The sequence below is a fragment of the Coregonus clupeaformis genome, chromosome 17 (assembly GCF_020615455.1).
Source record: "Coregonus clupeaformis isolate EN_2021a chromosome 17, ASM2061545v1, whole genome shotgun sequence".
NCBI lineage: Eukaryota > Metazoa > Chordata > Actinopteri > Salmoniformes > Salmonidae > Coregonus > Coregonus clupeaformis.
Genome location: NC_059208.1, coordinates 52,622,799 through 52,648,829, shown reverse-complemented (window position 1 = coordinate 52,648,829; position 26,031 = coordinate 52,622,799). Strand labels below are relative to the sequence as shown.

At 45.2% G+C, this 26,031-nt stretch overlaps 1 protein-coding gene across 1 annotated transcript in view; it reads right to left on the bottom strand.

Moving 5' to 3' along the window:
- Positions 1-26,031, bottom strand: part of LOC121586744 (calcitonin gene-related peptide type 1 receptor) — a 91,392-nt gene that overhangs the window by 40,010 nt on the left and 25,351 nt on the right. The window contains exons 3-5 of the mRNA XM_041903693.2: positions 8,439-8,504; positions 4,228-4,387; positions 3,657-3,764 (exon numbers count right to left, since the gene is read on the bottom strand). Of these exons, the coding sequence (XP_041759627.1) occupies positions 3,657-3,764; positions 4,228-4,387; positions 8,439-8,483 (313 nt within the window). The 5' untranslated portion in view covers positions 8,484-8,504. The remainder of the gene's footprint in view (positions 1-3,656; positions 3,765-4,227; positions 4,388-8,438; positions 8,505-26,031) is intronic.

The following is a 26,031-nucleotide window of genomic DNA, read 5'->3' as shown; positions in this document are numbered from 1 at the left end:
TGGTGCGTATTAGGGAGGGAGACGAATGGAAGACAGCATTTAGTACCACCTCGGGTCATTACGAGTATCTCGTCATGCCATACGGGTTAATGAATGCTCCTTCAGTCTTCCAATCCTTCCGTAGATGAGATCTTCCGGGATATGCAGGGCAAGGAGTGGTCGTGTACATTGACGACATTCTGGTGTATTCTTCTACCCGGGCCGAGCATGTAGCCCTGGTGCGCCGAGTGTTGAGGAGATTGTTGGAGCATGACCTATATGTCAAGGCAGAGAAATGTCTGTTTTTCCAGGAGTCAGTCTCCTTTTTGGGTTATCAGTTGTCTGCGTCAGGGGTGAAGATGGAGGTTGACCGTGTGCCGGCCGTGCGTAATTGGCAAACTCCAACCACTGTTAAAGAGGTGCAGCGGTTCTTGGGCTTGCGAATTACTACAGGAGGTTTATCCGGGGGTTTTGGACAGGTGGCAGCTCCCATAACGTCCCTTCTAAAGGGAGGTCCGGTGCGCTTGCAGTGGTCTGCTGAGGCTGATAGGGCTTTTGGGAGACTGAAGGACCTGTTTACCTCAGCGCGGTGCTGGCGCATCCAGATCCCGCGCTACCATTCCAGGTCGAGGTAGACGCGTCTGAAGCCGGGTATAGGGGCCGTGCTCTCGCAACGGTCTGGCACGCCACCGAAACTCCGTCCCTGTGCTTTTATTCTAAAAGCTCAGTCCGGCGGAGCGAAATTATGACGTGGGGGACAGGGAGCTGCTAGCCGTGGTACAGGCCCTAAAGGTGTGGAGGCATTGGCTTGAGGGGGCTCAACACCCTTTCCTCATTTTGACTGACCACCGAAACCTGGAGTACATCCGGGCAGCTAGGAGACTGAACCTCGCCAGGCTAGGTGGAACATGTTTCTGGCCCGGTTCGTTTTTAAGATCACGTACATCCCTGGGTCCCAGAACGGTAAGGCAGATGCCCTGTCCCGCGGTATGACACGGAGGAGAGGTCCGTTGAGCCCACGCCCATACTACCGCCGTCTTGCCTGGTGGCACCGGTGGTGTGGGAGGTCGATTCCGAAATCGAGCGGGCGTTGCGTGCACGATCCTAGCCTTCCACAGTGTCCTGTGGGTCGGACGTACGTTCCGGCTCGAGGTTCGGGATCGACTTATATATTGGGCTCACACGTCACCCTCCTCTGGACATCCAGGTATTGGCCGGACAGTGCACTGCCTTAGCACTAAATACTGGTGGCCAACGTTAGCCAGGGATGTGAGGGTTTATGTTTCCTCCTGCTCGGTGTGTGCCAAGTGTAAGGCACCCAGACACCTGCCCCGGGGTAAGCTACAACCCCTGCCCGTTCCACAACGACCCTGGTCTCACCTCTCGGTGGATTTTGTTACTGACCTTCCCCCCTCCCAGGGGAATACCACCATCCTGGTCGTTGTGGATCGGTTCTCGAAGGCCTGTCATCTCCTTCCCATGCCGGGTCTCCCTACTGCCCTACAGACCGCTGAGGCACTATTCATTCACGTCTTCTGGCATTACGGGGTACCCGAGGATATAGTGTCTGATCGAGGCCCCCAGTTTACCTCTCGAGTCTGGAGAGCGTTCATGGAGCGCTTGGGAGTCTCGGTGAGCCTTACCTCGGGGTACCACCCGGAGAGCAATGGGCAGGTTGAACGGGTAAACCAGGATGTGGGTAGGTTTCTGAGGTCGTATTGCCAGGGCCGGCCGGAGGAGTGGGCGAGGTATGTTCCTGGGCAGAGATGGCCCAGAACTCCCTTCGCCACTCCTCCACCAGACTAACTCCTTCCAATGTGTATTAGGGTACCAACCGGCTCTGGCACCTTGGCATCAGAGCCAGATCGAGGCCCCTGCGGTGGATGAGTGGGTGCGGCGCTCGGAGGAGACGTGGGAACGCTGCTCACGTACATCTGCAGCGGGCCATCCGTCGACACAAGGCGAGCGCCGATCTCCACCGCAGTGAGGGACCGTGTACGCACCGGGAGATCGAGTCTGGCTCTCGACCAGAAACCTGCCCCTACGCCTGCCCTGCCGGAAGCTGGGTCGGCGGTTTGTGGGGCCCTTTTAAAAGTCCTGAGGAGGTTGAACGAGGTGTGTTACAGATTACAACTACCTATTGATTATAAGAATATTAACCCCTCGTTCCATGTGTCTCTCCTCAGGCCGGTGGTAGCTGGTCCACTCCAGGACTATGAGATAGCAGACTCCTCCGCCCCCGCTGGACATCGAGGGGCTCCGCGCACACAGTTCGGTCCATCCTGGATTCGAGACGTCGGATGGGGGTCTCAATATCTCGTGGAGTGGGAGGGGGAAGCGGTCCGGAGCAGCGGTGCTGGGTGCCGAGGAGAGATATCTTAGACCCGTCCCTGTTGACTGAGTTCCATCGTGGTCATCCCACGCGCCCTGCTCCGCGTCCTCCTGGTCGTCCCCGAGGCCGGGGTCGGCGCACTGCTGGAGCCGCGCGTCAAGGGGGGGGTACTGTCACGGTTTCGGCCGAGGCTGCTCCTTCTCCTTGTTCGGGCAGGCTTCGGCGGTCGTCGTCTCCGGAGTACTAGCTGCCACCGTTCGTTGTTTCTGTGTTTATTTGGTTTGGTCTGTTTTGGTACACCTGTTTCTCATTTTGTCTTGATTATGTGTCCTTTAAGTTCTCGTTGTTTCTGTCTTGTGGTTGTGTGTAGTTGTTCCTTGTCAGCTGGTGCTTCCAGTCAGATAGTGCTCTATTTTGTATTGGATAGAGAGTCCGCACTTGTTGTGCGTGTTTGCTGTGTTTTGCATTTATACGCTGTGTGCCTTATTTTTCTCGTGCCTCCGGCTTTGTTTGTAGCCGTTCTTTTGTGGACTTTACTAAAGTATTTTGGACTAGCATCTGTGTCCTGCATCTGATTCCTACACCACACCTACGCCCGCTCTGACAGACATATATCATAAACAACAGTTTTACATAAACACACACTTCAATACCTTTTGCCATAACAACTACTTTAAGTCACGCAATACACATTCATGAAGTAATTCACCCCCGGGAAAATTAATCACTTTGGTTATTCCCGTCAACCAATAAATGTTCCTCGATGACTCGTAGACTAATTTGCACTAAGTGTAATGCAGACCAGCACTTTAACAAGGAAACAAACACATCAGGTAGGTTAAATGATATGATTATTCTCTACCAACACTTCCATCGTTATTCTAATAATATATTTCACATTGCTAGAGCATGCATGTTTAAATGGGAAGCATTATACACTGTAGAAACATGGTTAGCAAGTTACATTGTTTTAGTAACTGGCATGCATAACAAACACTCGACTTTGGCGCCTTACGTCAAGGTATTGTTGGAAAACGGAATGCGCAACTCTATCAAACATATTCTCTTTGTTTCAGGACTCTTGGCTATACCTTGAAGAGATACAATACAGAGTCTTTCTCCAACCAATCAGTTGATCTGGGTAGCCATTTGATTAGATGTTCAAGAGTCTTACGGCTTGGGGGTAGAAGCTGTTTAGAAGCCTCTTGGACCTAGACTTGGCACTCCGGTACCGAGACCATCACTGAGACCATCACCGCTATCATCTCTATAATCTACCCTATCACCTGAGGCCTGGCCAATTCCCTCTGCAGAGATTGGATAATTTATCAGTGTTTGGTCTTACCAGAGGTGTCCAGGCCGGGGTAGTCTGGGCAGTTCTGTGTGGCGTAGGTCCCCACCGGAGTCTCATCCCAACATAGCAAGCCATCCCACATATGGCTACAGAACACACCTGCATCAGGGAGAATGACTTTAATATCTATGCCTGTATATTTATAACACTTTAGGCTGCCTTCCTATTGCTAAACCATGCGTTAACGATTCATGTCAAACCCTTTTATTTACATTTTGAGTCATTTAGTAGATGTTCAGTGCCTCTAGCACTTTCCATTGGTCTAATAGCTGAGATGCTCCTTCAATTTAACATATGCTATGGTACTTTTACAGTCCTATATCACTGCACTTGGGTCCTGGTAACAACATTTCTATTACCTATAGCATCAAGGGAGCACTTATTAAACATCCATCCACTAAGCATTATGCAACCAAGGTCATAGCATCAACACTAGTGCTTTCTCAAGGAGCCCCAGTAATCCGTTCCCAGTCTCCCAGTAAGTAGTGTGATTAGATTAAAGGGGTGATCTGGGATTGGTACATCCATTTTTGGACTTTGAAATTATTGATTTGTGCTTCACCTGTTCTATTGTGCTGCTGGTCTCGGCTGAACAGTTCAAGACATTTGTATTGACCCTCGGTCATGGTCAGCCTCTCGTCCTCCATTATGGTAAGGACAGGCCTGAGAGATGTGTCTGGGCTAGCAGGCTCAGAGCTGGTCTCCCCGGCAACAGTTCCGCTCTGTAAAGACACAACAACCACTTCATCTTACCAAAATAGAGCTATCGAACTCTTAAGTGACTGGGTAGTGATGTACTGTATGTGTAGGTTGCACTAGGCTCTGCTGCCCTGAAACTAATTGCCCTGAGCTGAATCAAGTTGTATTGTGTTGTGACAATATTGGCATACTTGTCTTTCAACAGGCAATGTGTAAGGGTCTGGTACACAGAACTAGAATGTGTAATTCTATTGCTATGGTTTAGTATTGGTATTGTGAGTGATTTATTGACAGTATACTCCCACATGCGCTGCTGATTCATACTAAAAGCAATAGACAAATAGTCTCATCTTGTGCTTTTCTCAAGTGAGTGTCACAATGCTGTACTTGAAACGTGCGTTGAAGTGGTTACAGATGACTAGCGTACAAGAACCTACGAATATTCGATCTATAGTGTTGTCAAACCGTGGTTGACTCATGTATTCCTCCACACAGTAAAATGCATTTGAGAACTCATAAAATAACTCATAAAAAGGGGTTGATTTGTTTTATATGAATAGAATGAGAGCGTCTCTCTGATCCTGTCTGTTCTCCTATTGAGTGGTTTGGAAAAGAAGCTTGAAAACCATGGGAGCTCGTCTCGTCTCCTAAGATGATATACTGTAGATCAGGACTGCCCAACCCTGTTCCTGGAGAGCTACCGTCCTGTAGGTTTTTGCTCCAACCATAATTAGCAGGTTGATAAGATGAATCAGGTTAGTAACACCTGGGGTTGGACCGAAAACCTACAGGAGGGTAGCTCTCCAGGAACAGGGTTGGGCAACACCTGCTGTAGATAATGCTTCTCTGCACAAAGACGAGAAGGAAACCAAAATTCAAATAGCAGCTGTGTCCAACAATGTGTCGTCGTGATTGTGACTCATCTCTCCTAATATTTTGACAAAGAATGAATCCACAGGGCTTGTCCTCTCTCCGTCTCTCTATGATCAGTGAGCAGAAGACGTGTAGCCAAACGGAGATTACTCCTTCGTATAAAGTAACTAAGCCATCATGAAATCCAGCCATATGCTTGTGGTTAAAGGGATTCTTTTTTGTGTATACTGTATGTTCATTTGGGCCTTTTGGAAAAACGATTATCTCTCTCGCTTTCTCTCTCTCGCTTTCTCTCTGTGGCTCTCTAGCTTTCTCTCTCTCGCTCTCACTCTCTCTCTCTCCCACACTTTAATTAATTCACATGAATATTAACACAATATCTTGGAAAGATTTTCTTGCAAACAGCTCCCACCCGCCCTACCCTCCTCCCTCCTTTCTCTCTTTTTTATTACTTTCATCTCTTCTCATTGAACTTTTGGAGCGTTCTTTTCCTTTTCCAGGAAATAGTACATCAGTCTTACCTGACAATTCAAAGCATACTGAGCTACAGACACAAAAATAAAAGGAAGGAGGGGGGAGATTTTTATTTTCGTCTGAGAGAGTTTTCGGAATATTGATGATGTCCCATGTAGCAGTTTAGCAGCCGTACATATGATGTCACTCCAAACATTGAAGTAAATGACGTCATACATACGACCACCAGGCCACCACCAACGTCAGCTTTAAAGCAAAAAAAATAAAAAATACATCTCTCTTTCAGACAGTGAGTAAACCTCACATGTATGTAAAGGTCATTCCTCTTTCATTTCCTCCACGTATCCTGCTGAAATAAGAGTGTTACTGAAATAGAGCGTTACTGGAAACAAAGAAAACACAAGCATGAACATCATAGAGATTAAAGAGATCAGTATGAATTTGATTGACCTTTTTACAGTCAGCCAGGCAGGCACATTTTTATTTAATATAATTACATGGTATAAAAACTTATCGACAGCCAATTTATCATCAGGTGACCATTTAATTTCACATCGACACTGATGAATAGAAGACCAAACGTACAAAGGTATTATTATCAGTACAAAGGTCCTAGTTGAGCCAAAAACCTGTTGATGTACAGATAAAGAAGTTTACCAATACAAGTAAAGGCGAACATATGAAACAAAACAACAAAGAAAACTCATTTCTACATTACCTGGGCATGTTCTATAACAAACTGTAATTACATGAACGTTCTAATAAATTACCATCACCATCATATCGATTTGCATCTCATGAATATTTAATTCGGCTGATATCTTCTGACTTGATAACAGTGAGTTTCAATGTCATTGAATTTGAACTTTTGAAACAATGTCAGATCTTCAACGTTATATCTACTACCAGAAAAACAATAGGCTGGGCAGCGCCTCCTACTGGAGAGTTGATATGTCTACAGCTACCCTTTGGTCTCCCATCCAGGGATTTAAAGGTGCTACATGGGATTTTTTTGTTGTTGAATTTTTGCATTGTAATTTCAGAAAATGTCCATAATATATCTGCAGTAATAGTGGAATGATCATGTTTCACAGTATTACTTACCCGCCAGTGTTGTGATTGGCTGTTATATTTGCCTATTGATTTCTCCCGCCAGAGCGGAATCTGTTGTCAAAATGGGAATGCTGTTTTGACTTTGTGGCTGTGTTACATTATCTAGTGGAAATCGGGCCAAGTGGCCAATGTAGAAATCGCTCTGTCATTTCCTGGTTCCTAAAATTCAATACACTTCGCTCAATTTCAGTTTCTGAGAAAACAAGCACTGAACAGTGTAGGGAATCATTGTACTATTATCTAAATCGGTGTGAAATATCTTTTCAATAACAACAAATATCATTTTTACAGCTGTTTGAAGCTGGTGGACCAAAACCGAAAGTAAAATCGCGAGAATGATTATTGAGAGATCTACACTTAACTAAAAATATTCACTATTGCAATCAAAGTCATTCCAAAGGGTAGGTTTAACAGAGCAAATTGAATGTAACCATACTTTCTAAGTCACATCATCAATGATACATTTAGGCCTATATACTGCAGCATTTGAGAAGTCATCAACAGCTATTGCTTCAATTCAACCCAGAGTTCAACTAAAAATAGACAATACATATAGGCCTAGGGTTTCAAGCTTTGGTTGATTTTCAAAATGAATCTACAAATGAATAATGAATATGCTGGATTCATGTCTCCATCTCAACCAAATATCGAAGTTAAATAATAGGACTAAATCAAACTTTACTTAAAGAGCATTTAAAGTTTGATTTGATTTAGTCCTATTCTTTAACTTTAACTTTGAATCCAACAGATTATTAATTTGTAAACAAGCTGGATATTTACTTGTATTTGGTTGTCAATGCAACCAAATATCAACATTTTGAAGGAGATGTACAGTATCTTCTATTTAGAATAGTTCCACTGCCTTAGTCTGGCTTTAATTCCAGTTTGCGTTCAAGAAGCATGCAAAGGTCACAGGTCTGTGGAGATCTTCACAATTGCTTTAATAATCTGCGCAGAATCTCGAACAGCATTGATCACTTGCACCATGTACTTTAATCTCAACTGCACACCAGTTGATTTGGCTGTGCTATTAGATAAAGCACAGTGATAACACATTAAGTTGTTGTATAAATACAAAATATCTGACATTGTTATGCTTTTAAATGGTTGAAAGCACAGTGATAACACATTTAGATGACAACTAAACCAACAATCAGACATTGTTTTTTTCATTGGAATTTGGTTGTGCTTTTTAGATGGTTGAAAGACAAGACACATTGAGAATTCAACAAACTTCTAGCTGTTTTTTTGAGTGGGTGAATAAAGGTTGAAATCTCAATGATCAACGTCTCAACCAAATATTACCCACATTTCCACGTTGAAATTATGTGATGTGCCCAGTGGGATGCTCCTAGTTGCCAAACTGAACCCATTAGTGATTAACGGATTAGTGAACTACATCAAAATAATCTCTCAGATTTTCTCTATTCATTAAAAACCAGCCGAGTAAAACGTATTGCAGTTTATCTTGGACCTTTACAGCACGAATCCTGTACAATTTGGTAAAAACATTTAGTTATTTTTATATATATACTGCTTTACAGTAATGAAAACAGCACAAAAGTAATCTACCAACAATGATTTGTGTTAATGAGAAGCAGAAGATGGACTCACCACCATGAAAGATATCAGAAGCCAGTAGGAGCTTCTTAACCCCATACTGTCTGGTCCCAGTCAAGTCTGTGGAGACAGAGAAGAGAACATAGCTTAAAATTATGTCAACTCAAAATTAGTTTTTCTAACGGAAAACTGGTTAAACATACGAACAGAACCGGATTGTTGTTTTGAAATACGATGAGGAGGCCTCGAGGGTGGACTGCAGCACAACATTCATTACGCCTTTAATGCAAATATACTGCAACAGTGGTTCCCATACGTTTTCCTGTGCCGGGTTGTGGTGTGCATTCATGGGGAGGGAGGGAGGAAATCATTATACTGTCAACAGCATACTGAAGAGGTGCTTCTTTCTCAGGTTGAGTGGCTGGACTGCCATGCCTGGGAGTTAGATTAGAATTTCCCTCAGGTCTCCACTTTGGCCCTGCAGATCCCCATTGTAAGCCAGTTATCTGCTGTGTTACGCCAATCAGTGTGCAGCTGTTAGCTTTCCACACCTCACTGGGGCTCCACAGCAAGTTCCACACTCAGCAGACAGACATGCATCAGTGAGCATGTCATTGTGATTGGCTTTGGAGGTTGGACTGGGGCTGGGGGAGTTCAATCTAGGAGAAAGGACTGGAGAGGTATAATGTTTCTTTGATTAAGCACTTAATTATTTTAATGGGTTACTTGAAAAACTATAAACCCTTTATGAACCTTATTGATGTGCCATCATAAGCAGTGGCTTGCTCTGGTGCCTAAGAAGCAGTGTAGGAAAGGGAAGTATATCCATGCAAGCACATTCTGTACCGTACAGTCTGAAAACATCCTCAGAACAGGCTTATAGTAAAACTCAAAGACAAGGGAGACGACCGTCATGGTCATATGAACAGCTTCGAGTAGAAGTTACCTGTAGGCACAGATCTAGGATCAGCATAACCTCCCCGAATCCTAACCTTAACCAGTAAGATGGGAAACAGTAACACTGACCACAGATCCGTGCGTAGGTGGAACTTCATTGAACTCCAGCCGAGCACAGCCAGTAAAACCCCCTGTTCATTTGTGCATGCCAGCTCCAGCTCCTAACCCTTCCAGATGGCTGAGGGCTGTGCCACACAGAGAACAAGGCTCTTACCCACTGCTGTCATGGCTTACCCACCCGCCTGTGAAATGGTGCTCAGAGAGAAATGCGGTATGGGGGATGTTGCAGAAAAATACCAATGTGCATTTGTGTGGTACCCAGCCATGGGAAGGACCGAAGGAGAGAAGACTGGGGATTGTAATGTAAGTGCCAGTTTTACCTTTTTACCTTGATCCTGTCTTACTACTGTGAGGCAGTTTCCCTCAGGCCAGCATGTGTCGAGTTTTTGTTCCAGAAGCACAGTGTTAATGACCTACTGTTATCGGTTATAAATACTATACAAGAACACCTCTGATGCTGTTTTATAAGCATTACAGTTATAATCAAAGTCAAAACAAAGATGGTGGGAACAGAGTCAGACCCATGAGGTACACTACATGACCAGAAGTATGTGGACACCTGCTCGTTGAACATCTCATTCCAAAATCATGGAACGATATGGAGTTGGTCCCCCCTTTGCTGCTATAACAGACGCCACTCTTCTGGGAAGGCTTTCCACTAGATGTTGGAACATTGTTGCAGGGACTTGCTTCCATTCAGCCACAATAGTTTTTGTTTCTTATAATTGAGGTCAGGCACTGATGTTGGGAGATTAGGCCTGGCTCGCAGTCTGTGTTCCAATTCATCCCAAACGTGTTCGATGGGGTTAAGGTCAGGGTTCTGTGCAGGCCAGTCAAGTTCTTCCACACTGATCTCGACAAACAATTTCTGTATGGACTTCGCTTCGTGCTGAAACAGGAAAGGGCCTTCCCCAAACTATTGCCACAAAGTTGGAATCACAGAATCGTCTAGAATGTCATTGTATGAAGTAGCGTTAAGATTTCCCTTCACTGGAACTAAGGGGCCTAGTCCGAACCATGAAAAACAGTCCCAGACCATTATTCCTCGTCCACCAAACTTTAATAGTTGGCACTATGCATTCGGGCAATCTTGGTTTGGCACCTGCCAAACCAATATTAGTCCGTAGGACTGTCAGATGGTGAAGCGTGATTCATCACTCTAGAGAACGCGTTTCCACTGCTCCAGAGCCCAATGGCGGCGAGCTTTCCACCACTCCAGCCGACGCTTGGCATTGTGCATGGTGATCTTAGGCTTATGTGCGGCTGCTCGGCCATGGAAACCCATTTCAATAAGCTACTGACGAACAGTTCTTGTGCTGACGTTTCTTCCAGAGGCAGTTTGGAATTCAGTAGTGAGTGTTGCAACCGAGGACAGACGATTTTTACGGGCTGTGAGCTTGTGTGGCCTACCACTTTGCGGCTGAGCTGTTGTTGCTCCTAGACGTTTCCACTTCACAATAACAGCACTTACAGTTCACCAGGGCAGCTCTAGCTGTTCTACATTTCACAAACTGACTTGTTGGAAAGGTGTCGTCCTGTAAAGTTGCCACGTTGAAAGTCAGTGAGCTCTTCAGTAAGGCCATTCTACTTCCAATGTTTCTCTATGGAGATTGCATGGCTGTGTGCTCAATATTTTTTTTTACACCTGTCAGCAATGGGTGTGGCTGAAATAGCCGAATCCACTAATTTGAAGGGGTGTCCACATACTTTTGTATATATAGTGTCCATATTGCTCATGAGGCATTTATAAGTTATATTCTTCAAGAATCAATGGCTATTCATTACAAAGTCCATAAATTGATGTACCAATACCAGATTGCCCCTTTTTTAAAGAGCATGACATTACAAGAATATGTGAGCATGACATTACAAGAATATGTGAGCATGACATTACAAGAATTTAAAACTTTGGGGGACACATTGACACAGAGGTGCATCTTTCACTGGGGACGGGAGGGACATGTAACCCCCCCCATTCTGAAATTGAATTTTTGGCCCCCCCATTTTTATCATTGGAATGTGATACAAAACGAGTCAACGGTGTGCTTTAAGACCAGGCGGATGCCTCCGAGCGGTCTGGTAGGCTGTTTGGAGTGTTTATCTGACTGGAGAAAAAATGTAATTAAAAATTATGTCCCCCCACTTCTAAAACCAAAGTTGCACCCCCTTGCATTGACCTGTGTGGAGAGAAACTGACCTTCATTCAAGGTACACAAGAATACAGGGACCATCAGGGGGACTAGCATTTAAATGGATGAAACTCAAACCAACAACTACATAAATCAAATGACAGCAAGGGAGAAAGATGGAGTGTAATGGGTCCGGGCCAGAGAAACTATGAAGAAACCAGCCATCTGGCTACAAATTGTTTGAATTCACACTCAAGCGAGAGCCGTCCGTCTTCTTGGTTCTCTGGTTGCATTCCAAATGGCACCCTATTTCCTACTTAGTGCACTACTTCTGTAGTGCACTATACTATATAGGGAATAGGGTGCCATTTGGGACGCATCATCTGTCCCTCCCTGCCTCAGACATCCCTCTAAGACAGAGCTGGGCAACTGGCAGCCCCCCTTTTGAAGGCCCTTGGATAAATTCCCCCCACCCCAAATTCTTCCTGTTTCCGAGGAAGAATAGTAGAATACACAAGGTGCAATTTTCTAAATTTGGTTGTGCATCAACAGTTTCTCTTGTTATGTCAGTCACTGATAGTCACTCAATTTGCCCATGTCAGCTAAATTTTTTATTTATTAGTAAGTTAACTGGCCGCTAGACTATCTAAACTTGTAGTAATCATGGTCAAATTACTGACTGGTAGGCTCTATTGATTTTGTTAGTCAGTCTCACTCAGATATCATATTAAAATATTACCAATTGGTCCTCTGTAGCTCAATTGGTAGAGCATGGCGCTTGTAACGCCAGGGTAGTAAGGTTCGATCCCCGGGACCACCCATATGTAAAAATGTATGCGCACATGACTGTAAGTCGCTTTGGATAAAAGCGTCTGCTAAATGGCATATTATTATTATATTAAAAACGGCAAACATTTCTCTACACTCTATGGCAAAACATTTGGAATTGCAGGAAATTAGCTGTAAAACGGATCATTTTTCTCTCCGCCCCATGGCAAAATGAGTAGAATTACACAAAAGTAACACAAAAACTTACAAATGTGTGTGAAATAATTTATAAAATTACCAAATATTTTCTCTGCCCCATGGCAAAATGTGTAGAATTGCAGCAGCAGCAAATTAGCTTTAAAACAGCAACATTTTCTCTACATCCCATGTCAACATGTGTAGAATTGCACAAAATGAACTCGTAAAATGTACAAATGCCCATTCCTGCTCTAAGATGTGCGACACAATAGGGAGAGAGTGCCTCAAATACAGAAGGTGCGTTTCAACAAGAAGAATGACAGCCCAGTCAACATCAATACTGATGGCTGTTTTACTAAAATGTGACATAAGTGAATTGCGAGCCATTTTAGTCAACAGTGAGGGAGTGTTTGAGCTTTGTCTAAGGACAAAAGGAGAAACTATACAGGCTTTATGGATATCTGTGTTTGACTTGATACATTTCCGAGGGACTTCAGCTACAGTGGGCAAAAAAAGTATTTAGTCAGCCACCAATTGTGCAAGTTCTCCCACTTAAAAAGATGAGAGAGGCCTGTCATTTTCATCATAGGTACACGTCAACTATGACAGACAAAATGAGAAAAGAAAATCCAGAAAATCACATTGTAGGATTTTTTATGAATTTATTTGCAAATTATGGTGGAAAATAAGTATTTGGTCAATAACAAAAAGTTTCTCAATACTTTCTTATATACCCTTTGTTGGCAATGACACAGGTCAAACGTTTTCTGTAAGTCTTCACAAGGTTTTCACACACTAGTTGCTGGTATTTTGGCCCATTCCTCCATGCAGATCTCCTCTAGAGCAGTGATGTTTTGGGGCTGTCGCTGAGCAACACAGACTTTCCAACTCCCTCCAAAGATTTTCTATGGGGTTGAGATCTGGAGACTGGCTAGGCCACTCCAGGACCTTGAAATGCTTCTTACGAAGCCACTCCTTCGTTGCCGGCGGTGTGTTTGGGATCATTGTCATGCTAAAAGACCCAGCCACGTTTCATCTTCAATGCCCTTGCTGATGGAAGGAGGTTTTCACTCAAAATCTCACGATACATGGCCCCATTCATTCTTTCCTTTACACGGATCAGTCGTCCTGGTCCCTTTGCAGAAAAACAGCCCCAAAGCATGATGTTTCCACCCCCATGCTTCACAGTAGGTATGGTGTTCTTTGGATGCAACTCAGCATTCTTTGTCCTCCAAACACGACGAGTTGAGTTTTTACCAAAAAGTTCTATTTTGGTTTCATCTGACCATATGACATTCTCCCAATCCTCTTCTGGATCATCCAAATGCACTCTAGCAAACTTCAGATGGGCCTGGACATGTACTGGCTTAAGCAGGGGGACACGTCTCGCACTGCAGGATTTGAGTCCCTGGCGGCGTAGTGTGTTACTGATGGTAGGCTTTGTTACTTTGGTCCCAGGATTTTTGCTCACCGTTCTTGTGATCATTTTGACCCCACGGGGTGAGATCTTGCGTGGAGCCCCAGTATCGAGGGAGATTATCAGTGGTCTTGTATGTCTTCCATTTCCTAATAATTGCTCCCACAGTTGATTTCTTCAAACCAAGCGGCTTACCTATTGCAGATTCAGTCTTCCCAGCCTGGTGCAGGTCTACAATTTTGTTTCTGGTGTCCTTTGACAGCTCTTTGGTCTTGGCCATAGTGGAGTTTGGAGTGTGACTGTTTGAGGTTGTGGACAGGTGTCTTTTATACTGATAACAAGTTCAAACAGGTGCCATTAATACAGGTAACGAGTGGAGGACAGAGGAGCCTCTTAAAGAAGAAGTTACAGGTCTGTGAGAGCCAGAAATCTTGCTTGTTTGTAGGTGACCAAATACTTATTTTCCACCATAATTTGCAAATAAATTCATAAAAAATCCTACAATGTGATTTTCTGGATTTTTTTTCTCATTTTGTCTGTCATCGTTGACGTGTACCTATGATGAAAATGACAGGCCTCTCTCATCTTTTTAAGTGGGAGAACTTGCACAATTGGTGGCTGACTAAATACTTTTTTTCCCCACTGTATGTGTGTGTGTCGTGCTCTCTCTCTCTCTTGCTCTATCTTGCTCTCTCTCTCTCATCAGAATAGTTTTTCCCAAGCCGAGTTTATACAGTACTATCCACTCTGTCTTAATAAGAAAAATGTGTTTTCCGTTCCTCATGAGCCTTAACATCTTAGCCACACATTAGCTAGTTAACCCCAGCCTCGTAGGCTAAACCCCAAACTATAGTTTATTTTCCAGCTGGGGGATTCGCAGCGCTACGGTATCTCTGCTTAACCCATTAGCTCAGTAGCTCAACAACTTCTACACTGAGACGTATGGAGACCTTAACATCAATGGGCCATTATCTGAGCCTATGACGTGTGGTATGTAGAGTTACTGTACTCTATATGGACCCACTTTGGAGATGGGGCTCTGTATGTGTAATTCCCATGCAGCGGACAGAGAAAGGCACTCACTAGCTGGAGAGTGCATCTATAATGAGGTGGCACTTTAGAGCAGCAGTAGCAGTGCTTTCCATCACTTGGGATGGTGATGTGGGGCTACAAGGATTATGCGTAGAGGGGTAGGGACCTCTCCAATATATCACTTTACAGAGATTAGCAGAGCCACTTAGGCTAGTGGTCTGGTTGCAGAAATGTGAGGACTAGATGAGGAGAGAAGAACATGGCAGTAAAGAGAATAAGTTTGATACATCAGAAAAGTCTGACCGGCGATCTCCCAGGAAGACAATGTCAATATTTATTTGGATTGAGAAAAATGAGCCCATGTGTAGTAAATTATTTTTGGGGGACTTACAGTGGCTTGCGAAAGTATTCACCCCCCTTGGTATTTTTCCTATTTTGTTGCCTTACAACCTGGAATTAAAATGGATTTTTGGGGGGTTTGTATCATTTGATTTACACAACATGCCTACCACTTTGAAGATGCAAAATATATATTTTTGTGAAACAAACAAGAAATAAGACAAAAAAACAGAACTTGAGCGTGCATAACTATTCACCCACCCAAAGTCAATACTTTGTAGAGCCACCTTTTGCAGCAATTACAGCTGCAAGTCTCTTGGGGTATGTTTGTATAAGCTTGGCACATCTAGCCACTGGGATTTTTGCCCATTCTTCAAGGCAAAACTGCTCCAGCTCCTTCAAGTTGGATGGGTTCCACTGGTGTACAGCAATCTTGAAGTCATACCACAGATTTTCAATTGGCTTTGACTAGGCCATTCCAATACATTTAAATGTTTCCCCTTAAACCACTCGAGTGTTGCTTCAGCAGTATGCTTAGGGTCATTGTCCTGCTGGAAGGTGAACCTGTTATGATTTAACTGGATAAGAACCCAAATGCAGACAAGTACACGAAGCCATAGAAGTTTTAACAGGTTTATTTACAATGTTCAAAGTCCAGGTTTCCAAATATATGGGAAGAGCAAGTCCAGGTTACAGGGAGGGTAACAGATCCAGATCAGGGCAGGTGTGGTACCGTAATGTCCTAGTGTCCGTGATGAGTCCAAAAGAGAGGTCCGGTATTGGAGAGCAGGATGGTGGTGGCAGGAGTGAAGCGGAGGCAGGAGTCAGGTTCCAAATATCTGTGGCACAGGAGAAAAAGTAAATAGAACAGACCAAAAACACAAAGAGCAAAAATAACCAGGTTGAGTCGGCAGCGAGACTAACATGGTCGTCTTGACTATGATCTGACGATGAGTGGTAAGTTTGACCGGGTCTTAAAGGCTGAGGTGATTATGGTGAATGAGCTGCAGCTGGAACCCCTGACTCCCGCACACCAGACTTCACTCCTGCAATCAAGGACAGACAGAGGGGAGGGAGAGAGCAGAGAGAGCTACCTAGCAGCAGTAGGCCTAACAGTACCCCCCTCTACGGACGCCACCTGGCGGCCGACGGGGTTTATCGGGATGTAACCTATGAAACTCTCGGACCAGAGCAGGATCCACAATGAAGCTCCTGGGCACCCAGGAACGTTCCTCGGGACCATAACCCTCCCAATCCACCAGGTACTGGAAACCACGACCTCGGCGGCGAACATCCAGAAGTCGCCGGACAGTGTAGACCGGACCCCCACCCACGATCCTGGGCGGAGGAGGGGGACGAGAGGGCGGGCACAGAGGGCTAACCGACACAGGCTTAATCTGGGAAACATGAAAGGTGGAATGAACCCGTAGGGAGGCAGGAAGCTGTAGCTTAACCGCGCAGGGGTTAACAATAGACAGTATCTTGAACGGTCCCTATAAAACGAGGCGCCATCTTCTTAGACTCCACCTTCAATGGAAGGTCCCGTGACTTCAGCCATACCTCTTGACCAGGAGAGTAACCGGGAGCCTGGGACCGGTGACGGTTGGCTTGCCTCTGCATGTACGCCGAAGCTCGGGACAGAGCTACCCTGGCCTTCCTCCAGACCTTGAAGCAGCGGCGCATGTGGGACTGCACCGAGGGTACCGCCAGTTCCCTCTCTTGGGAAGGGAACAGGGGAGGTTGATAACCCAGAGCACACAGAAAAGGAGACAAACCAGAGGAAGCGTTAGTCAAGGTGTTATGAGCATATTCCACCCAGGGGAGCATGGAGCTCCATGACCCAGGGTTAGACCCAGTGACACAGCGAAGAGCGGTCTCCATCTCCTGGTTCGCTCTCTCGGCTTGCCCAGTTGGTCTGGGGGTGATATCCAGAGGACAGGCTGGATGTAATGCCCAAAGCTTTACAGAAAGCTTTCCACACCTGGGAGACAAACTGGGGACCCCTGTCAGAGACAATATCCGTGGGTAGACCATGAGAGCGGAACACATGTTCAACCAAAATATCAGCCGTCTCTCTGGCAGTAGGCAGTTTAGGTAGGGCCAAAAAAATGAGCGAACTTAGAAAACGATCAATCACCGTAAGAATGACAGTCTTACCAGACGAGGGGGAAGTCCAGTGACAAAATCCATAGCGATATGCGACCAGGGCCGGCTGGGTATAGGTAGAGGTCGTAGATGACCAGCGCTGGCCTGGGTGGAGTTCTTACTTCGTGCACATACCGTACAAGCAGCAATGAAGGCTCAGTGTCCGCCTCCATCGTGGCCCACCAGAACTTACGTCGCACAAAGTCAAGGGGTCCGCGAAACTCCAGGGTGACAGGTAAGGGGAGACGAGTGAGCCCACTGAAGTACCTGGGAGCGAGCAGACTCAGGGACAAACATCCGGTTAGGGAGGACCCCTCCCAGGGTCAGCTTGATGATGTTGAGCCTGTCTAACAATCCCCTCGATGTCACATGTGATGACTGCAATACTGCAGGTAGGAGGCAAAATGGGTTCAGGGTTACTACCAGTATCAACAGCCGAATGAACACGAGACAGGCGTCAGGCTTGACGTTGCGTGACCCAGGACGGTAAGACAGAGAAAATTGAATCTCCCAAAAATAGTGCCCACCTGGCTTGACGGGGGTTGAGCTGCTTCGCTGACTGGAGGTAAGCCAGATTCTTATGATCCGTCCAAACGATGAAGGGTTGTTCCGCCCCCTCAACCAATGTCGCCACTCCTCGAGAGCCAGCTTAACGGCCGAGCAGTTCACGATTGCCAACATCATAATTCCTCTCTGCCTGAGAAAGTTTCCTTGAGAGAAAAGCACAGGGATGCAGTTTGTTATCTTCAGGAGAACGTTGTGACAACACTGCACCTACCCCAGTGTCGGATGCATCCACCTCCACGACAAACTGGCGGTCGGGGGTCCGGCTGCATCAGAATGGGAGCCGAGGCGAGCGATGTTTCAGTTCTTCGAACGCTGATTCGGCCCCTTCATTCCAAGCAAACGGTCGTGAGATGGAGGTGAGAGCGGTGAGTGGCGCCGCAATGCGGCTGTAGTCCTTGATGAACCTCCTAGAAGTTCGCAAACCCCAGGAATCGTTGAAGTTGTTTGCGGGTAGAGGGAGCTGGCCAGTCCGTGACAGCAGAGATCTTAGCTGGGTCCATCCGCAACTCCCCTGAGCTATGATGTAACCCAAAAAGAGGTCTCAGACACATGAAATTCACATTTCTCCATCTTCACAAACAGTTTGTTCTCCAACAACCTTTGCAACACCTGGCGCACATGTAGTTCATGTTCCTGGGAGGACTCTGAGAAAATCAAGATATCATCCAGATAGACAAAAACAAACCGATTCAACATGTCCCGAAGGACATCATTGACTAGTGCCTGAAAAACAGCAGGGGCATTGGACAACCCAAAGGGCATAACCAGATACTCAAAATGTCCCAAGGGTGTGTTGAAGGCAGTCTTCCATTCATCACCCTTACGAATGCGCACCAGGTGATACGCATTTCGTAGATCCAGTTTCGTAAAGATGGTAGCACCATGAAGGAGGGAAAAGCAGAATTAATCAAAGGCAGAGAATACTTGTTCTTAATGGTGATGTTGTTAAGACCACGGTAATCAATACAGGGTCTGAGGGTCTTATCCTTCTTAGCAACAAAAAAGAATCCCGCTCCTACAGGTGACGAGGAAGGACGCACAATACCTGCCGCCAAGGAGTCCCGAATGTAGTTCTCCATAGCCTCCGTCTCCGGCCGGGAGAGATTGTACAGGCGACTGCTGGGGAGCGGGGCTCCTGGCTGGAGGTCAATGGCGCAGTCGTAAGGCCGGTGAGGAGGAAGAGAAGTAGCTCTGTGTTTGCAGAAAACGGATGCCAGGTCATGATACGCGTCAGGGACAGCAGAGAGATCCATGGACTCCAGTGGAGGTTGAGGCACAGTACTGGCAGGAGTCTGAGCAGAACACAAACAATTCACATGACAAAATGTGCTCCATGAAACAATGTTACCTGTCACCCAATCAATGTGTGGATTGTGTCTTATGAGCCAGGGGGATACCAAGGACCAGGGGTGTCTGTGGGCAGTCGATAATATGGAATTGAATGTTCTCTGATGATTTCCCGACACTCTAAGACAAACAGGAACAGTTTGATGGGTAATACGGGTCAACAATTGTCCATTTAGACCCTTAGCCTGCAGCGGACAGTCCATAGGAACAGTCTCCAAATCCATTTGTTGAGCCCACTCTCTATCCAAAAAGCTTTCGTCGGCACCAGAGTCAATCAGCGCACTAACAGAGAAATTCTGGGACTGCCACTGGAGGGATGCCTGGAGCAGAATGCGGGGAGAAGAGGAAGAATCCGCTGCTCGGCTCACCAAAACTTCTCCCATTAATGATGAGCCGGCCCTTTTCCCGGACGAACTGGGCAGGAAGGAACGAAATGACCAGCTTCTCCACAATACAGGCAGACCCGAGCCTGAATACGACGTGCACGCTCCTCTGAGGACAACCGTGCACGACCCACCTCCATGGCTTCGGGTTCAGTGCTCCTCGTATCGACTCGGGAAGACACGGCTTTCTCCGTAGGGAAGATGCAGGGAGGAGTTTGTTGATGACAGACAGGTTGCTTGGAACTAACACTCCTCTCCCGGCGGCGCTCCCGAATCCGATTATCCAACCTGATAGTGAGTGAAATAAGATTATCCAGCGTAGCCGATTCATCATATGACACCAATTCATCTTTTAAAGTCTCAGACAAAGCATTGATGAACACTCCTTGTAATGCCTCGTCATTCCAACCACTCACTGCTGCTAAAGTCCGAAACTCCACTGCCATCTCCGCCACACTACGAGCCCCCTGTCGAAGAGAGAACAACCGTTTTCGCAGCCTCCTTGCCTCGTACGGGGTGGTCAAAAACCTTCCTCATCTCCGTGGTGAAGGCAACGTAAAGCGTTGCAAATGTCCGACTGACTCTCCCATACCGCGGATCCCCAGGCACGAGCGGAACCGCTAGTAGAGTTAATAAGGTAGGCAATACGGGCTCTTTCTGAGGCGTAGGTGAGGGGCTGTTGTTCAAACACTAACGAGCATTGAGTCAAAAAATCGCCACAGGTTCCCATGTTCCCGTCATAGCGCTCTGGAGCAGGAACAAAAGGCTCTCTGATCTGGGCTGAAGGGGTAGTAAGGGCAGACACTTGATTGGTGAGTAATTGAACCTGATTAAGCAGCACCTGACTGTCCTCAGCAATCGTCTTAAACAGGGTATCATGTTGGCCAAGTAAAATGCCCTGATTGGCTATGGCAGTCCAAATTTCAGTGCACTCTGGGGTGGTATCCGAGCTACTGTCTGCTGGGTTCATGTTGGTCAGATCATACTGTTATGATTTAACTGGATAAGAACCCAAATGCAGACAAGTACACGAAGCCATAGAAGTTTTAACAGGTTTATTTACAATGTTCAAAGTCCAGGTTTCCAAATATATGGAAGAGCAAGTCCAGGTTACAGGGAGGGTAACAGATCCAGATCAGGGCAGGTGTGGTACCGTAATGTCCTAGTGTCCGTGATGAGTCCAAAAGAGAGGTCCGGTATTGGAGAGCAGGATGGTGGTGGCAGGAGTGAAGCGGAGGCAGGAGTCAGGTTCCAAATATCTGTGGCACAGGAGAAAAAGTAAATAGAACAGACCAAAAACACAAAGAGCAAAAATAACCAGGTTGAGTCGGCAGCGAGACTAACATGGTCGTCTTGACTATGATCTGACGATGAGTGGTAAGTTTGACCGGGTCTTAAAGGCTGAGGTGATTATGGTGAATGAGCTGCAGCTGGAACCCTGACTCCCGCACACCAGACTTCACTCCTGCAATCAAGGACAGACAGAGGGGAGGGAGAGAGCAGAGAGAGCTACCTAGCAGCAGTAGGCCTAACAGAACCTCCATCCCAGTCTCAATTCTCTGGAAGACTGAAACAGGTTTCCCTCAAGAATTTCCCTGTATTTAGCGCCATCCATCATTCTTTCAATTCTGACCAGTTTCCCAGTCCCTGCCGATGGAAAAACATCCCCACAGCATGATGCTGCCACCACCATGCTTCACTGTGGGGATGGTGTTCTTGTGGTGATGAGAGGTGTTGGGTTTGCACCAGACATAGCGTTTTCCTTGATGGCCAAAAAACTCAATTTTAGTCTCATCTGACCAGAGTATCTTCTTCCATATGTTTGGGGAGTCTCCCACATGCCTTTTGGTGAACACCAAACGTGTTTGCTTATTTTTTTCTTTAAGCAATGGCTTTTTTCTGGCCACTCTTCCGTAAAGCCCAGCTCTGTGGAGTGTACGGCTTAAAGGGGTCCTATGGACAGATACTCCAATCTCCGCTGTGGAGCTTTGCAGCTCCTTCAGGGTTATCTTTGGTCTCTTTGTTGCCTCTCTGATTAATGCCCTCCTTGCCTGGTCCGTTTTGGTGGGCGGCCCTCTCTTGGCAGGTTTGTTTATGGTGCCATATTCTTTCAATTTTTTTTATAATGGATTTAATGGTGCTCCGTGATATGTTCAAAGTTTCTTTTTTTTTTACTGTACTTCTCCACAACTTTGTCCCTGACCTGTTTGGTGAGCTCCTTGGTCTTCATGGTGCCGCTTGCTTGGTGGTGCCCCTTGCTTTGTGGTGCCCCTTGCTTTGTGGTGTTGCAGACTCTGATATCATGTGACACTTAGATTGCACACAGATGGACTTTATTTAACTAATTATGTGACTTCTGAAGGCAACTGGTTGCACCAGATATTATTTAGGGGCTTCATAGCAAAGGGGGTGAATACATATGCACGCACCACTTTTCCGTTATTTATTTTTTTGAAACAATTTTTTATTTTTTTTATTTTTTATTTCACTTCACCAATTTGGACTATTTTGTGTACGTCCATTACATGAAATCCAAATAAAAATCAATTTAAATTACAGGTTGTAATGCAACAAAATTGGAAAAACGACAAGGGGGATGAATACTTTTGCAAGGCACTCTATATTGTGAATCAATTTATTATATTTTAAGTGGTTCATCATTTTATGCTGAAGCTCTTTTGTCCTACCTAGAAAAATCATTTTAGAATTGAAGCAGACCCAACATTAATTCATACCAAAGTTCAAACCGCGAACTCAATGAAATAATTACTTCAGCCCTAAAAGGGCTTTCATTATGGAAGTGAAAAGAGATATCTCAGAGTGATAAAATGCATGGCCTTTCCATGCTGGGTCTCTCTCTCTCTCTCTCTCTCTCTCTCTCTCTCTCTCTCTCTCTCTCTCTCTTTCTCTCTCTCTCTCTCTCTCTCTCTCTCTCTCTCTCTCTCTCTCTCTCTCTCTCTCTCTCTCTCTCTCTCTCTCTCTCTCTCTCTCTCTCTCTCTCTCTCTCTCTCTCTCTCTCTCTCTCTCTCTCTCTCTCTCTCTCTCTCTTTTTCTTTATTTCTTTCTCTGTTCCGTTATCAGTCTGTCACCTCTCCGTCTGGGCCTGGATGGGTTCCAGTGTGGTTATTCCCAGCCAGTAGGATCTAGTGACAGATCCATGGTAACACATGTGTGGCCTGGAAGCCTGGGTGATGTCATTGTATCAGACATAATTATTCAGTCTGGTTTGGCCACACGACCTACCGCAATGTGGTAGAGTTCAATCTCGAGCCAGACCTGACTGTATGGAAGTATGCAGAGACATATATTTAAAATATTATTCAAATGCTATTATAGTTATTTATTATATTGATCTTAAATATATGGCTCTGGAAGTGTGTACGCAGCGGTACTCGTAGGGAGGTTTGTATGGGGGAGATAATAACATATGTTCTGCATGAGTAATGTGTATGTTTACATAGAACGTGGTTGACCTTGGAGTGTATAAATTATGTTTGGTGACAGCGATGCTATGTTCATTCATGGGAGACATTTGTATAGGAGTGTTGCATATGTATTGCGGGTTACATGTTTATTGTGTGTAAATAAGACGTCTTGAATGGCAGAGGTAACACATTCTCTATAATCCACACAATACCTGAGAGTCCCGTTCATTCCCCACTAAGGTCAGCTCACATGTGTTAGTTGTTCAGGTCAAGTCGGCCTTAGCGGAGTTGCCAACAACCGGATGTATCCAGTTTTCAGGGATACAGCTAATTCAACTTAGCTTTCTTTTCCGCTGAAAACCGGACGTGGGAACTCCACTCAGGCGTTTTATTTCACGCCTGCTACGTTAGGTTGGGTGTAATCTGGCACAGGAGGAGGGTTAGAGGTTAATTACCTCAGTGAAACCTTTAGTACTGTCTGGATGACAGTCACTCACTGCTCCGATCGACCTTCGGCCTTATTATTCCCAGGTGTGGGATCCCACTGAAGGTAACGGAATCTTCATGTGCTTAGTGTCACCCTCGACCCTCTTGTCCCCTCCCCTCCACTCCCATCCTGTCCCCAATCACTGAGGTGACTCCTCCTCCGATCCCCTGATTCATGAACCTTTACATCCTCTATTCTCCTCCTATCCTCCTGATTTCCTGATTTATGAATTATCATCTCCTCCTCACTTCTCCCCCTATCCTCTCCTCCTCCTCACTTCTCCCCCTATCATCTCCTCCTCCTCACTTCTCACCCTCTCCTCTCTTTCTCTCCTCCTGATCCCCTGATTAATGGACCTCTACAGTATATCCTCTCCTCTCCTTCGCACACCCTCTCCTCCTCCTCATCCTCCTCTCCTTCTCTCCTCTTTTCTCCTGTCCTCTTCTCTTTCCTCTTCTCTCCTCCTCTTCTCTCTCCTCTCCTTCTCTCCACCTGATCTCCTGATTCATGAACCTCTATATCCTCTCCTCCTTGTGACACATCCCATTTCAAGTTTATCCGTCTCCACCTCTCCGCCTCATTTCCGCATGTGATCCAGCTGCTGCTATTCCCCCAGAATCTGACAAGATATATATTTAACGACGCAGCCCCAGGAGACTGGCCTGACAGTATACAAAAATATGGAATAATAGCAAAATGTCAGCAATTTAACCACAGAATGGCTTATTTTTTTATAGATGTGGCTTTATGGGCCCGAAACCTGTTGGATGTGATTAACATGGAGGCCTATCAAACGGTGGCGGTGTACCGTGTTCTGCCGTTCTCCCCGGAAGAGAGATCTTTAATCTAAGTCTCCGTCTGGGAGTCCGAGAGGTTTTTTACTGTGGTTGTAAATTGAAACTCATCCTACCTATGCTGTTTCTCTTGCCCATTAACTGGTGTATCATTCAGAATGGTAAATTGGATTTGTAAATGTTGTCCCTTATGCAGATATTAAAGCTAGTATCCTTAGTTGCTACGTCAATTTTTGGATTGATAAATTAATGATATAACAATTGATTCTTGAATAATATACCTTATAAATGCCTCATGAGCTTAGTTCAACTGTCGTAGCCCATCAGAACCCAAAATATACTTGTTTGTAAACGTCGTAAATGTAAACAAACACTGTATAGCCTCAAAACGTGGTTAAAACTATAAATGTTGTATCAGGGATGCTCAGTACTCGCAGCCATAGCTCTGTATATGAATTTGAGAGTGGATATATTTCTCCAGCCCTAAACAGGGGCGGGGAATCGTTTTTTTTTTATTGTTTCAGTTAAAGATTCAGGGATGTAGCTCAGTTGGTAGAGCATGGCATTTGCAACACCAGGGTTGTGCGTTCGATTCCCACGGGGGGCCAGTATGAAAAATAAAAAAAGAATGTATGCACTCACTAACTGTAAGTCGCTCTGGATAAGAGCGTCTGCTAAATGACTAAAATGTAAATGTAAATGTAAAGATTCTAGCTAATACACAGTCATAATCTCCTGCCTGTGTTGGATGTAAAAATGTTATTGTTTAACTGTTTAGCTTTTGAGCTGTGGGCTAACACCTGACTAGATCAATAAACGAGTTATTACACTAATGTTGTTATTGTGAAGACAATATTGGATAAAAGAGCCCAGTAACCCCCTTAACCTATCAGTAATGGATAAATACATGTATCCAGTCATCCAAAGAGGCAGACAGCATTTCATCCTAATGGTTAAACCTTGACATAATACTTATCTTGTCCAACAACATATATTTAAGCCCATTTTCTTCAATGAAAAATACAAATTCCATGTATAATTCAATATTAGATCGGTCATAAGAGCAAAAGCTATTGAGCTGTAACCCAATGTATTTACCTGTCCCTTCTCCTGTAGTTATTCCAACAGAACACAGGAGGTTAATCCCTGCATGGGCAGGCCAGGCCTGCGTCCCAAATGGCACCCTATGCCCTTTATAGTGCACTACTTTTTACTCTATTCAAAACTTGTGCACTATATAGGGCAGGGTTCCTCAACTGGTGGCCCACCTGTAAGACTGTCAAAACACCAGGAAATCAGCTCCAAGTGATTTTAATGGAAGAAATCTGTTCCCAAGTATTCCCATGCATAATAGAGAGACACGTGATCGTATAGAAACGTAAGCAAGGTTTGAAATTATTGTTTTAGTCAAATATCACATATGTTTGAGCTTCTTGTGGTCAATTTGCTCAGTAGCTCAACAACTTCTACAAAGAGACGTATCGGAGACCTTAACATCAATGGGCCATTATCTGAGCCTATGACGTGTGGTATGTACACTACCGGTCAAAAGTTTTAGAACACCTACTCATTCAAGGGTTTTGCTTTATAAAAAATAAA